Source organism: Pteropus vampyrus, unplaced genomic scaffold, assembly GCF_000151845.1.
Source record: "Pteropus vampyrus isolate Shadow unplaced genomic scaffold, Pvam_2.0 Scaffold64, whole genome shotgun sequence".
Lineage (NCBI taxonomy): Eukaryota > Metazoa > Chordata > Mammalia > Chiroptera > Pteropodidae > Pteropus > Pteropus vampyrus.
In genome coordinates, this window is record NW_011888845.1 from 434379 (window position 1) to 449878 (window position 15500).

General features: G+C 39.6%; 1 protein-coding gene across 3 annotated transcripts in view; it reads right to left on the reverse strand.

Moving 5' to 3' along the window:
- Positions 1-1424, reverse strand: part of SMAP1 (small ArfGAP 1) — a 125744-nt gene extending 124320 nt beyond the window's left edge. For 2 of the 3 annotated variants that reach the window (XM_011361174.2, XM_011361175.2), the window contains exon 1: positions 986-1239. In XM_011361174.2, the coding sequence (XP_011359476.1) occupies positions 986-1103 (118 nt within the window). In that variant the 5' untranslated portion in view covers positions 1104-1239. Of the gene's footprint in view, positions 1-985; positions 1240-1267 lie in introns of those variants that run through there. The other variant, XM_023531205.1, reaches the window with a different exon arrangement.
- Between the last annotated feature and the right edge of the window lie 14076 nt (positions 1425-15500).

Consider the following 15500-nt stretch of genomic DNA (forward strand, 5'->3'; position numbering starts at 1 on the left):
GCAAGGTATTCTCCGAACCACATGAGGTTTGTTTTTTAAAATCTGAAACATTTTCCCCAACAGATTACTTATAAAACATTAAATATAAATCAGCTCTCTAAACCCCAAATAAGCTAAAAATAGTGTATCTATTTCAAAGGCTGAGGCATAAGCCTTTCATCTGAACAAACTAAAATTAGGTTTTTTTTCATCTCTAGATCTTTAAAATGTATCTTCAATGTTTATGGGGCAAACAAATCACTGTTCACATATTCTCCCAAATTAGCTGGTCAGAGAGAATCTAATTATTAAAATCTTCAGGAACATAAGCCCACCGTCCAGGAGACTCGTATAATGAAATTCCTCTTAATTCTGGCTAATATCCAGACTAAAAAGCAATAATACTGCTACTAATAATAAAGACCTCTCCCCAACTGGTTTCTTTAGTAAAACTTCAACGCACCAAAAACACTCCTTCTCAGGAAGCAGAAGCAAAACCCCCTGTACAAAAGCTTTCAGGTGGGAGGGCAGGTAGGACTCCACCTGGGATACTGAGCATCCGAGCCCCGAGAGGGAGGACGGGATTATGCCGAAGGGTCGAGGCAGATGCGGAGACCTAAGGGCGGCCCCACCCACCGAAGTATCTGCCAGCTGAGGCGGGAGGGCAACCTTTTAACCCCAAGCACCGCCCGGAGGGGCGCCCGGTCCCCGCTCCCCGGCCCGCCCCAACCCCGTGGAGGATCCGAGAATCCCGACGCGGCCACCAGCTCAGCCCGGGACCGGGTAGTAAAGCAGGCTGGGACTATGACCGCGCCCGCGGGCCTGACCCCGCCGCCGCCTCTGGCGGAGATGAGGGGAGACTCGAGTCCCGCGCCCGCCCGCCCGCCCGTCAGGGCCAGAGCCGCTGGGCGCAGCCGAGGCATCCGCTCGGGCCGCGGGCGCCGCGGCTACGGGAAGGTCACCGGCCGCAGGAGGCCCCGTCCAGAGGCGGCGACGTCCGCGCTACCTTTGGCCTCGCAGTCGGCGCAATACTTGTTGTCCTCCTCCCTCAGCAGTTTGGACAGGATGAGCTGGTGCTGCTCGTTCAGCTTCTGAGCCTTCTCCCGGCAGGAGCGCGTCGCCATCTCGGCAGCGGGGCGGGGAGCCCGGGACAGCTACGGCAGCGGCGGACGCGGGCAGGAGCCGGACTGGAAAAACGCACCTGGCGCCGTCGGGACCGCAGGCGGACTCAGCCCAGGAAGCCGCGGTGGCGGCGGACGCGGGCAGGAGCCGGACTGGAAAAACGCACCTGGCGCCGTCGGGACCGCAGGCGGACTCAGCCCAGGAAGCCGCGGTGGCGGCGGCGGCAGCTGGAACAGGAGGAGGAGCGGCGGCGGCGGTGGCAGCGCCGACTCGTCCCGCCTCCTCGCCGGGCTGGCCCCGCACGCAGCGCCCTAGCCTGCGAGGGAGGGGGGAGGGGGAGAGGGGCGGGGCCGCGGCTTCCGGGCGGCGCGGCAGGAAGGAACCCAGACGCCGAGCACGCTGCGCATGCGCCGAACTTCCCCGGAAGTCGGTCAACCCGGTATTAACGCGCAAAGCCCTTAGCCCAAGGTGATTCCAGAAAGGTGTGTCTCACTACACGTTGTGGTCTTCCCCGCTTTTGAGATGTGTCTGTCAATGAGGAGGGTCTCAGGTTAAACTTGGTAAGGGAAAACCTTTTACAAGGAGGTGACTTTAACTTGTTTTCTTGGCTTTTTTCTTTCTGGCACAACATTGGAAATACAGAAATAAAAGTGACTGGGTGGGTTTGTTTATTCATTTGACGTTTATTCACCTGCAGTTTTGAAACTGGCACCATCCTAGAAGCTAGACACACATTAAATAAAATAGACGAAAATATCTCACATTTTAGGGGAGAGAAACAGTCTTGTAGTGACGTGCATTGAGGGCCAACATTTATTAATCTTGTGCCATGAACTATTAACTCTTTTAACCCTTATCACAACACTGTGATACTGTTATCATTATACATAGGAAAGTGAGACATGGAGTTTTGTAACTTGCCCAGGTTACAGAGCTACTCAGTGGAGGAGTCGAGATTCAACTCCAAAGCAGTCTGGCTTTAGAGTGTAAAACACCTGGCAATAAAGCCTTCTATATGGAGGGGAAAGTGTGGTCAAGGAGCCAAATACTGGGCAGTGTCACTTTAACCAGAAGCTGTGTAAACAGTGATCTTTAATGCATGAAAAAGAAAACTAGGGAAAGAAGACATTCTTGATTAGACCCTAGAGTTCCCCAATTCAGGCTCATGGGATTAGAACCTTGGATGGGGCAATTTGAATGTTTTGGCACATATCTTATTAGGCAATTTCTAATAAGGGGCTTACGTAATCAATAAATATGGCCCTTGCTTGTGGTGGGGCAGATGCCAAGACAATGAGCAGAAGTCAGTGTCTTATACTTTTTTTTTAATAGGGCCATTTCCTAGACTAGGCCCTGCATAAAGGTGGCTCTCATGCTCACCTAGCCCCATTTTTAGCATAGGGTCTCAAAACTGGAATTAAATAGAACAGTGGTGGCAGTGAAGATGATGAATAATTGAACAAATTAGAGCTTTAACTGCATAGTTCTGACAACTAGAAGGATAACAGTGTGGGTTCCAATAAACAAACAAAAAAAACGTGAGAAATAGAATTTTTAAGCCACATTCTAGAGACTGGCTTGATTTAGATGTGTATAGGGTGCATAGGGAGGGAGCTACTGAACAAGAGTAGCATGCACAAAAGCACAAAGACTTGAAGTAGCTTGGAAAACAGACTGAAGGACAGGGGTACTACATAGAACAAATGAAAGATAAGGCTACATAAGTTAAGAGTGACAGGATTAAAGGCTTGGGAAACCAGACAAAGCAATCTGGCGTTGATGCAGTTGACTGGAAAACCTGTAGATTCTTCAACTAGGGTAACAACACGAAAAAAAAAGAAGGATGTTCTGGGAAAGTTAGTTCAGCTATACCAGTTAATGAACACCATTTTGAGTATTTTTCTTCTCAGAAAATTCTGCTTAGCACTTCAAGGTTTCAGAAAAAAACAGAAGACAGGCTTACCACCAAGAAATGATCTGCATGATGGAGTGAAGGACCACAACAGTGTCTGATAGAAATATAAGGCACACCACATATATACTTTTAAATTTTCTAGTACCTACATTTATAAATAAACAGGTGAAATCAATAGTACATTTTATTGAATCCATTATATCCAAAATATTATTTCAACATGTAATATAAAAAATTATTAGTGAAATATTTGGCATTCTTGTTTTCATATTGTCTTCAAAATCCAGTGTGTATTCTACATTTACAGCACATTTTAACTTGGATTAGCTGCATTTCAAGTGCTCAATAGCCACATGTAGCTAGTGGCTCCTTATTAAACGGTGCTGCTCTAGAAAGCCTAGAGGCTATTAAAAATCTAAGTTTGAATTGGTTGTTTATTAGGGATGTAATAGGAAGAGCAGAAAAGAAGATACTGATACCAAAAACGTCTGGAGAGGAAAATAACATTGCATTCATTTACCAATATTTATTAACTTCTATTCAATTCTTTGATAATCAGAAGCATTCATGTCTTACAGTCTAGTGTGAGTTACAAACATGTAAATAGAAAAATTAAAAACCATGTTGTAACGTCTACAGCAAATATAAAATGCCCTGGGAGCAAAAGGGCATCAGTATCCAGCCTAGAAGATTCAGGAAAGGCTTCACCACATACGTGATGCTTAAACTTGGTTTTAACGATGTAGGAAGTTTTCAAGTGAATAGGGGTGGGGAGGAGGAAAAGGAATACCTTGAAAAAAATGTGTATGGACTCTGAAAGTGCCTGGTTATATGCTGAAAGTAGTGAGAATATGACACAACAGGAATATGTGCATGGAGAACAGGTAGGTAAGAGAGGAAACAAAGTGAAGAGGTAGATTGGGGCCAAGAGATTAAGAACTTAGTAGTCAAACTACAGAGTTTGGATTTTACCCATGGGCATATGTAAACAGCACAAGTTTTTACGCAGAAAGACTTGATGAGCTTTGTTTTCTGATACTGTAGTGGCAGGCAGGAGAACGGGTAAGAGAAAATTTTATCAGGAACAAATTACAGACAGGGCTGTTGCAATAATAATCCAAAGAAGATATGCTGAAGGCCTATTTTAAACCAGTAGCATATAGTTTGAAAGAGACAGAATCAAATGATGTTTTAAAATTAGAAGCAGTAAGATTTGGCAGCTGACTGTATGTGGGGGTTGAGAGAAAGGAGGTGAGAATAACACTAAGGTTTCTAAGTTGGGAGACAGGTAAATTGTGATACCATTAATCCAGATCAAGAATAGAAGGGACAGTACAGATTTAGGGTCAGAGGAAAAAGAGATGTTTGCTTGAGGACATGTTAAGTTTCAGGTGTCCGTAGGACATCCAGCTCAATACTTCTAATAGGACATTGCCTATCTACTTCTAGGGAGAAGTTACTGCCGGTGAAAGTCATTTAGGAGTCATCTGTATTTAAATGGTCATAGAAGCCATAGGGTGGATGATATTCCTCTCGATAAAACATGTGGACTAAAAAGAGAAGCATCCCAAGTACAAATCTCTGGGAATTGCCAGCTAAATAAGAAGTAGACAGAGAAAGGTGAACTGTGGCCAGGAAGAGAACTAGAGGCCATGGGAAGAGAGGTTTCTGAGAAGTAAGGATGAACACTAATGCCAACTGCTCCTGAAAAGTCCATTGTTTCAGTTTTAGACAACACATACAGCATGGATCTGTACAGTTCATTGTTTTCTTCCACAACTGACCTTTAGCCCAGGAACAATATCAGTTGGTGAAGCTTTCCCAGGGAGTGCAATTTGTTGTTTCAGTTGAGGGAGGGAAGGGTATGCTTAGTAGGAGAAAAAAGAAAGAAAAGAAGGAAGAGAAGAAGGAAAAGAAGGAAGGAACAAAGACAGGAAATAATAAACAAGAAATTAAAAAATAAGTATAAAGATAGGAAGCACTGCTGGATTAACTGTGGAGTATAAGGTAAGGAAAGTGACCAAAATGTGTGTGGGAGATATGAGGCTGGAGCAGCAAAATGACAGCAGGTTCCTTTAAGGCCAAAGTGATTTGATATCCTTAGGAAATGGATGATAACTGCTGAAAAGCAGAGAACCTACGGACCTACAGTACCAAGCTCTCAGAGAGAAGTAGCAACCTCTACTGAAGACATGCGATATCAAGGTGTTTCTAGATGCTTGATGGCTGGAGAGTGAAGTCAAAGGACTGTTTCCACCGATTCTTAGAGAGGTCGGTCCCTTTCAACTCTAAAATTCTATTTCCAATTGGAGGTAAAAGATGAACGGGTTTAGAGAGTTTGACCACAATGGAGCTGGTTTTCCCCAGAGGACAAAGAAAAAGAGGGAAGTGGGAGCGTGGGGAAATGAAGGAAAAATATGAATGGATTAAAATGGACAAGAGTGAGCTATGTGTGAGCGTATTGGTGGAAAGTCTAACAAAAGCAGTAGATATGGACAGCTGGGAAAACAGGGATAATAGTCATAAGAACCACTGCTTTTTAATTCCCCTACTGGGGGTTAATAATTCTCATACCATCTCTTTGAGGTAAATCTTATTATACTCACTATTCATATTAGGGAACAACAGCCAGGGTAGGCTAAATCATGCTAAGTAATAAATAACCCCCAAATCTTAATGACTTCAATCAACCAAAGTTTATTTCTTGGTCATGCTATATGTTCACTGGGTTGTAGGGATTCTGCTCCATATTGCCCTTTCTCAGGGCCCAAAGTGATGGAGTCTGTGTCATGTTTCAGGGGAAGGCTACAAGGGGAGTCTCTTACAGGCTTCTCCCCAGGAATGACACATATCTACTTCTATTCTTAATCCATTGGCCAGAGTGAGTACATGACAAGTCCTAATATAAAGGGAATCAGAAGTATAACCCTAACATGTATCTAGAAAGAGAAATGGAAATATCAGCAGCACAGAAATTGTGGCTCAGAGATGTCAAGTACTATGTTGAAAGTTGCCATAGATATCAAAGAGCATAACTGGCATTTGAGTATAGGTATTTTTGGCATTAAGGCCCTGCTCTTTTCATGAATGATGCTACCTACTGGATAGAATGAGTTAGATCCAGCAATGACAAGAGTTTAAGACAGACCAAATGTATTGAGGGCAAGAAGAACACATAAACATGGAGTATATACACAAACGACATACACACCCACAAAGAGGAAACACAGGAAAGATGCAGATTTTATTTTTGTTTTGCTTTTAAAAGTTACATCAGGGAATGTTAGCGTGCTCGTGGTTCTTAAAAACTCTGCTCAACTTATGTATGGAGCATTCTTTTGATCTATGATTAGCTACCAGTGGACTCTCTTCAATGTGGAGAAAGTGTGGTCTCTGTTGCAGATGTGTGACTTCCACACACTTCTTCCTCACCCTCCTTCAGAAGTGACTTATTTCCAAATACGCAGTATTAAGCAAGCATCTATTACACAAGGGCCCACAATATAGCACTGCTCAATATAGGAAAATATAATTTCCAAATTCTTTAGCCTCATCTTTTAATTCCCAGTACAGAAATACTGAAATTTTTTTTAGTAGTCATATGGTCTACTAGTGTCCCCAAAAGCCTGATACAAGGAACAGAAGACCACAGCTAACTCTTTTGTTGGTGACAGGGTGACCAACCTACATGTGTATCTGAAGGCAGAGACCTGATGAAACAACAGGGAGGTAGCCAGTTCTCAAATTTGGGCTTTGGCGACTCTGGCCTTCATTCTTTTGAGTATGTTGTTGAAGCAGATATGAATAACTCTAAGGAAAACTTCCTGAACCTGCCCCTTCCCATTCTCCTCCACATTCCCAACCCCACCAGTCCTTTGGGAGGAGAGTTGACTCCTCCCTTCATTCATTTATTCATGCATTCAACAATATATTTTTGAGTTCTTTCTATGTTCTAGGCACTGCACTAGGTGCTAGAGATCAAAAATAGTGAGCAAACAGTCATAGCCCCATCTCTCATTCCTATAATGGCTTATTGTCTATATGCAAAGATCGGGTTTTCTCACTGTCCACTTATCTGAGATCTCTAGAGTGCCCATCACTAATGCACATGACAAGCGCTTAACAAATGTTTACTGAATGAATGAATAAACGAATGAGCTAATAAGATTGAATGTAAGAACTCATCTGTAAAATCATAGTTCGTAGAAGCAAAATTAAGAAATGTAACTTTTAAGCAATTTTTAAAAAGGGAATCTAATGCATAAAAACTGTTTATATCACTTCTGACTTACTTTTGATCTTAGTCAAGTTATATTCACATTTAGCGTTGCCCCTTCCCCCACTTGATATTAAATTTCACAGAGTTTCTACATCTCAATTTAAATAGAAAAAGTCAAAGTTATCAGAAACACACTGTCAACGTCAAGATTTAAAACAATAATAACAACAACAAAACTAACCTGGGAAAGGCTCTAATCAGGTACACTCTGTTTTCACAAATTTGGCATTGGCAGTAATATAATTTAATTCAATCGAGCCCCGTTATAATTTGAGGGAAGACTTAAAGGTAAGCAAATAAAGGCAATTTTATCTCGCTTAATCAAGGGACATAAACACAAGTTGTAAGATACATGTTCTGCCTTTTTAAGGATGCAGTGGGCATTTATTGTTTTTGCTTTCACAAAATAATCATCCTTCTGCTAGCAGTGCCCTATTTTCCTTTGGGGAACTATCCCCTTCCTCTATTGAATCCAATTTTAAAGGAGGAACTGTCAATCAACGAAGGTTCCTGTATTTGGTCATGTGACCAAATTAAGCCACTTAGGTACTTCCTTTTAAAAGTAGAGCTTGAGAAAATAACACAAAGACAGAAACAGCTGGAGAGCATTCATCCCTATGGAGATCTGTTCATCTATTTGATCCTGCCCCCTTGATCTTCACAGCTACTCTAGCTCCTGTCCTTTCTTAAAGTTGGCTTTTTAGCTTTCTCTTAGATTCTCTGACTACCCCCACTAAAACTTCCAATGCATTCCTCTTCTGTTTCTTAGATATAAAAAGTCAAACAAACTGATTTATGTAGATCACCAAAATTATTGATAATGAACCACGTACCATTTGATGGAAGGAGAGGGGCATATTCTCATAGAACTTAGCTTCTTCTCCTAGTCTTTAACGGCACCTACCTATTCCTTTTCTTCTGGGACCTTGAGGTTTGATAGCCTTCCTAGGATGAGACATTTTATATACAAATCCTGCCATTCTCATTCTTGACCTTCTTACCAAAACATTGCATATCATCTTAGTACTTTTAGACTAAAAGCAGCATCATTTTTGGAGAAAGGGGGAAAGGAAATAGGCATAGGTTTATTTTGAATTGTTTTAAAAATGTTTTTAACTGTTTTAAAATTTCGGATAAGCAGAGAGTTCTTAGGACACAAGATGCACTGACCATAAAAAAAAAAATTGAAAATCGGACTTTATTAAAATTTAAAATTTTTACTCTTAAAGAACAACATTAAGAAAACAAAAAGGCATCATATACCTTAGAATAATACAATGTTATATGTCAATTATACCTCAAAAAAGCTGGGGTGGAAAAGGAAATATAAAATTTGAAAAATATATTTAAAAAAAGAAAATGAAAAAGCAGGCTATAAGTTTGGAGAAAATATTTTTAATACATGATAAATACAAAAGCCTTGTTTAGGAAATATATAAGGAACTTCTGCAAATCAATATAAAAAAACAAATAACTCATTAAAAATGGCAAACTGGAGATATGTCAAAAAGAAGATACATGAATAACCAATAAGCATATGAAAAGGTGTTAAAAGTGATTAATCATTAGAGGAATGTAAATAAAAACCACAATGAGATACCACTTTACACCCACTAGATGATTAAAATTAAAAAGACTGACAATACCAATACCAAATGTTAAGTAGCAACTGATACTCTACTGCTGGTGGGACTAGGGAATGTTATGCCCCTTTTGGAAAACTATTTGTCAGATATAGTTAAATGTACACTTCTCCTGTGACCCGCAATTACACTCTAAAAGAAATGAAAAAAATATATTCACAAAAAGACTTATGGAAGGTGTTCATAATAGCTTAATTCATAATATCTAAAACCTGGAAACAACTTAAATGATCATAAAGAAGGGAAGGGATAAAGAAATAATGGTATATTTATACAGTGGAATAGTACTCAGCGAATTTTAAAAAGTAAAAAACTACTGATACACAAAAGAAAATGGATGAATCTCAAAAATATTACATGGAGTAAGACAGGCTTGAAACAAGAGAGTACAAAATGGAGGATTATGTTTATATGAAGTTCTATATCAGACAAAACTAATATATAGCCATAGAAATCAGAATGATAAATTACCTGGGGAGGGAGCAGGGGTGAAGATTGACTGGAAAGGTGCATAGGGGGAACTTTCTGGGTGAGGTAATGTTTTGTATCTTAATCGGGGTGATGATTTACACAGATATGTAAGTTCAAAACTCATTGAACTATATCTCTAATCTCCGAATTTCATTGCACATAAATTATACCTCAATAGAAAGAATATTGAAAAAAACATCATGGAACATTATGCCATACAGGTCCACTAGAAAATTGAGCATTATTTGGTTTCATCTGTTCCCAATACTCTTGATTCTGCACTGAGAATTTCTACTTCTCCTTTCTTGAAACTCTACTCTCAGCGCTACTGTATAACTGCATCTCAACTTTCCTCTGAGCCTCAAAAAAACTCTTCTTCATTGACGTTAAGACCCAGCCTCTTGTTCCTCTAAAGAACATGTGTGTGTGTGTTTTTTTTCTCAGGGGCTATGCATTCTTACTTCTTCCACCATTTGCTTCTACTCTAAGGAGCTAGCATAAATGTTCTATCCTTGAGCATGGCCAAAGCTACAGGTCTCGATAGCCTTGACAGCCCACTCTCCCATAGGCTCAGAGAATCTTTTCCTGGGTCTCTTTCCCAATACCCTGTTCAAAACTTCCATCTCTCTGGATCCCTATTTTCCATTCAGTTATTTCCCACACAGATTCCACATCCCTTCACACTGCACTGAGAGTTCCTCTGCCCATCTGCTTGGCTTATTAGATCCCAAATCAACATTTTCCTTCTCTCCATCATATTGCCTCTCAGGTTATCTCCTTATTCTTGCCCCAGTACAGTTTCACCCAACCCAGAGTCCCAAGACTCTGTGACTTGGCTGCTATGGCAAGCCTCTTGGAAGAGATACTCAGTAGACTTCAGACCTCTCACACAGCTTCATGTCTAAATCTCCAAGTGCCCCACTGACTATTTCCACCAGGAGAGCCTGGTTTCATTTAAAAATCTATGTCTTCAAACCCAAATTCATCTTTCTCCTCATTCAAGCTTCAACTTCCAATATCCCTGCCTCCGACATTGGCATCTCCATAATCCCAATTGCCTGACTTGAAATCTTAAAGTCATCTTTGAGTCAATTCAAATAAATGAAACGTTCAGTAAGTAACTTAGTCACTTCACTTCTTTCTTTAAAATACCTCCTGTAATTCAGTTCATTAGCTCCTCACACTCAGATGGACCTCTTTGTTTCCATACTTTCCTGACCCTAATTCATCCAATGCCATTTTCTTAGAATCCGTAGACCTCATATCAAAGGGCAGGGTCATCAACTTTTCATCAGTTCCAGGTAGATAATGCAGCCCTTGTAGTGGTCATAAAAGTGCACCACTAGGATCTCCTGCTGCAAGGGAGCAGAGTTGATTGACAACCTGAGCATCGCTCTTTTGCATCTACCACTGTGTTCACACTGAGGCCATACTTCCGCTGGGCTGCTCCCAGCCAATGACTGAGCATGGGCATGGGGGTGTGGATGGGAAAGAAAGATACTACTTTTAGACAAGAGACTTTTTTCACTGGCAACATTAACTTGGCCAAACCTTTCTCAGAATTTTGCTGGAATCTGAGCCTCTTTCTGCCCAGTCCTTCTTCCTTCTCCATTTCTTTCGCAGGATTATACTTGCATCATCATCTGAAAGTGCTCCTACATTCTTTATCTTCCTCCCCTTTATTTTTCATAGACATTTTCTCTAATAAATATTTTCATGTCTTATTCTGTCTTAGCATCTGCTTCTTGGAGAACTCCAACTAACATAGCCTTTTAGGCCACAATTGATATTTTGGTCTTTATCCCAAGAGTAATGGGAAGTTAATAGAGTGTTTCAACTCTGGACTGACATGATCAGATTTATGTTCTGAGAAGCAAACATTCCTGGCAGCAGTTTAAGAAACAGATTGGATGTAGGCAAGGGGGATACAAGGAGAGCAGTTAGGCATCTTTGGCAATGGTCTAGAAGAGATGATGATGACTGGAGGGTGGTTATGGAGATTGTAAGAAGTGGGTGGATTTGAGAAGTGTTGACCTAGTAATGTACAATAGGGGCAGCAAGGGAAAAGGAGGTATCAGGAATAACTCTGAGGTTAATAAGTTCTGGAGATGTAATGTGCAACATGTGATTATAGTTAACAATATTGTATTGTATACTTGAAATTTGCTAAGAGGATAGATCTGAAATGTTGTCACCACAAATAACTAAATAAAATGGGAACTATGTAAGGTGATAGATATGTTAATTAGCCTGATTAAAGTGAATATTTCACAACGTATACATATATCAAATCAAATTATACATCTTAAATATCTATAATTTTTAATTGTCAATTATACCTCAGTAAAGCCAGGGGAGTGTGAAACAATGACTCTGAGATTTCTCATTTGTGCAGCTGGGCTCATGGTGCCATTCACTGAGCAAGGCAGCACCCAATCATGGGTATGTTTTAGGGTGATCATAAGTCTGAAGTGCCTTTGGGATCCCCAAACGGAGCTGTCAGTCAGGCAGTTGGATATCTTAGTCTGGAGCTCAGAGAAGAGGTCTGGGCTGAAAGTATATAAGTGTGTGATACATTATTACATTAAAGAAGCTATGAAAGTAGATGGAATCACACAAGGAGGAAAAACAGTGAGGATAGAAAAGAGCCTAGGACTGAGCCTTGAGGAAAATCAATATTTATTGTGTATTGATATAAGCCAAGCGTGATGAACCTACACAGGTGACCATGAAGGCACAGCAAGAGAGACAGGAAAAAAAAAAAACAAAAAACAAACAAACAAAACCTTTCATCTTATTCATTCACTTATTGTTGTGTAACAAACTGCCACCAAACTTAATAGCTTAAAACAACAACCATTTTACTACTCACAATTCCATGGTTCAAAAACTCTGGCTGGTCTCAGCTACATGGTTCTTCTGTTGTCTCACCTGAGGTCACTCATGCAATTGTAACAATTTACTACCTCAAGTGGAGTCAGATGGTGCAAAATGTCCTCATTTACATATCTGGTACCTCAGCTGGAATAGCTGGAATGACTGCACCACCTGGCCTCACTCTTCATGTTTTCTGTCTCCCCACAGTGTCCCATCCTCAAGGAGACTAGCCTGGGCTTGCTCACACAGCAAAGGCAGCATTCCAGAAGGACCAAACCCAATGCACTAAGACCATATTGGCTGACATCCTTATGGCCAAAGCGAGTCACAAGTCTAAACTCAAAGTCAATGTGGGAGGAGAGATAGAAGAAAATCTTTGTCTGTATAAAAGCATGAGTGCTGAAAGGAGTAATTAATTCCTTGGCAATGAGAGTTATAATCTGCCACAGTAATCCTCTGCTTAGGAACCTATAGTGATTCCTTATTTCTCAAGTTCAATCTAAATGACTTCTCACCACAGTATACTACTTACCTTTCCTTCCAGTCAAGCTAGTTTCTCCTTGTGCTTCGTTCTTGCTATGACCTCTGCCTGAGACTTCTCCACGTCCAGCCATCTCCATTGAGGTCCTTTTACCCATCTTTTAGGCTCATTCAAACCTTCACTTTTTTGTTCATTTTATTCTGTCAGCCTATAACACTTCCCCTTTCCCCAGTCCTACAGCAACAGCAACATTCTAATTCTAATTCTGATCTCAGCTTCCCCAGGAAGCCTCTTTACATTGCTCCTGTCTTCATTGACCAGTCCTGTCTATAAATTCCTATTGATCTAATTATACCAAAGAGTTTTGAACTTAATTTATATATTTTTTAATGTTGGCTTTATATAAATATACATTTTCTCGCAACTCAATTTCAAATTTGGACTTATACCTGTTTAGCATAATGGCATATAAATATGACTAAAACAATATTCTCAAGAATGTTACCACCTAACAGCGGAGATGTTCCCCCAAGTAAACAGGTGATTCTAATAGAGAATAGGTGCTATTTAAGGCTTAAGTGCAGAGTGCTGTATGAAAACAGAGAACAGACTCTAAATTTGTTATTGTTGCTATTATATTTGAGGGTCTTTTGTTGGTTTGTTTTTGTTTTCCAGTGGGTCAAGGTGTGGTCAGGGAAGCTGACCTCTAGCCTAAAATAGCAATGAGGGATAAAAATAGCCAGACAAAGGAGAGTAGGGCAATCCCTCCAAAAAAGGCCTACAAAGGGATTTCAGTCATAGCCTCTACGATGAAGAATTAATGAAGACATATCTGTGAAAACAAGATGTAGAGTTTGTTATCTCTTGCCTAAACCTGTAAAACTATAAAATCATGTAGTTGTGTGTCATTGATTACAATAGGCCCAATTTCAAACATGGGTAAAGAATCATAGGCTTTGTTCCTAAGCACTATGATCAGTGAAAAGTAATTTTATAAGCAAGCCACCAAATAAATGCTTCTCTGTATGTGATTCTTTTAAATAAAAATAGATCCAATCCCCGATTAACATACAATACTAATTATTCCCTTCTCAAATCTTCTAAATGGTTAGACAACCTCATTTTAGAAAAAGCCAGCTGTTTTGTGGAAAACTCATGGGAAGAAAAAGACAAAAATAAGTTTACTCCACCAAGCTGTTTTCATGTGGGCTCCTGGTGAGACAGCAAGCATTTCAGTGATGCATCTAACATAGAATTTTCTTTAGACATATCTGAAGCTCTAATAAGCCAGATCCTGCTGTGGGAGTAAATTAATCACAAATAAAGCAAGGCATTTGAAAAGTATATTAACTCTTTCAAGTCTCCTGACCACAAAATAAATATCCTGGAATAGCCAGTAATGGTTAGATTGTAATGAATAGAGTGCAAGTGAAACATTCTTAGTTATAGTGGTCATTTGAGAACATCTAAATGTGCTCCCAAGTGACCTATTTACATTAAAATAGTTCAGAGGTGACAGAAAACAACTTATGATGTCTGTCAGGGATCCTCAGCATGTTTCCAGCCTGAGTTCTCTCCCGCAATGATTAATTCAGCGATCATGCAATAGCTGAACTTTTAGCCTTTCCTTCTTGCTAAGAAATTTTCATGTATTTCAACTGCAAGGCCAGATAATAGAAAATAAGTTCACAAAGGTAATTTCCTGTGAGGTTAGCCTTAGTATTTTTTCATTGTCAAAAAACAAAAAAACAAAAAAACTCACACGTATAAATGCACAATAGTCTTAGTAATTAAGATTCAAATAAGGTCAGTGATTCACATTTTTGTGTGTTAAAAGGGGAGGAAGGGGGGTCAGGCAGAGAAATTTAATATGATTAAATTTAGTTTAATTTTAGAAATATTTCAACTGGAAATGAGTTAAATGAGGAAATCTTTATGTAGTTACTTAAATTACAAAACAAGTTGGAAACAACCCAAATGTCCAACAACAGGCAAATAGATAAATCATGTATGACAGAGCCACATAATGGACTATATATCGATATTAAAATGATTTCTATGATAAATTTACATAACATGTAACTATATGGTCATAATTATATTCTAATTAATTTATTGAGGGAAAAATCTGGAAGAAAACATCAAGATGGTAATAGTAGTAGAATTTGAAAGAAGGATTTGTGAGTAATCTTTTTCTCTATATAATAAATTTTCAAATTTTCAACAAAGAGCATATGCCAATTTTATAACCTGAAATATACTACTTTCAAAAACAAACAAAGATACACTTTAAAAAATATTCTTCAATTATAGTTGACATACAATATTATATTAGTCTTTGGTATAGAACATAGTGATTAGACATTTATTTTTTTATTAAATTTATTGAGGGTAACATTGGTTAGTAACATTACATAAACTTCAGGTGTACAACTTTATAATACAACATCTGTATACTCCATTGTGTGCTCACTAACCAAAGTCTAGTCTCCTTCCATCACTATATATTTTATCCTCTTTATCCTTTTCATCTTCCCCCAACTCCGTTTCCTCTTCGGTAACCATCATTCTGTTGTCTGTATCTATGAGTTTGTTTGTTCTGTTTGTTAATTTTTGGCCTTTTGTTTTATATTTCACATATGAGTGAAACTGTGTTCTTGTCCTTTTTCATCTTATTTCATTTAGCATGATACTCTCAAGATCCATCCATGTTGTCACAAATGGCAATATTTC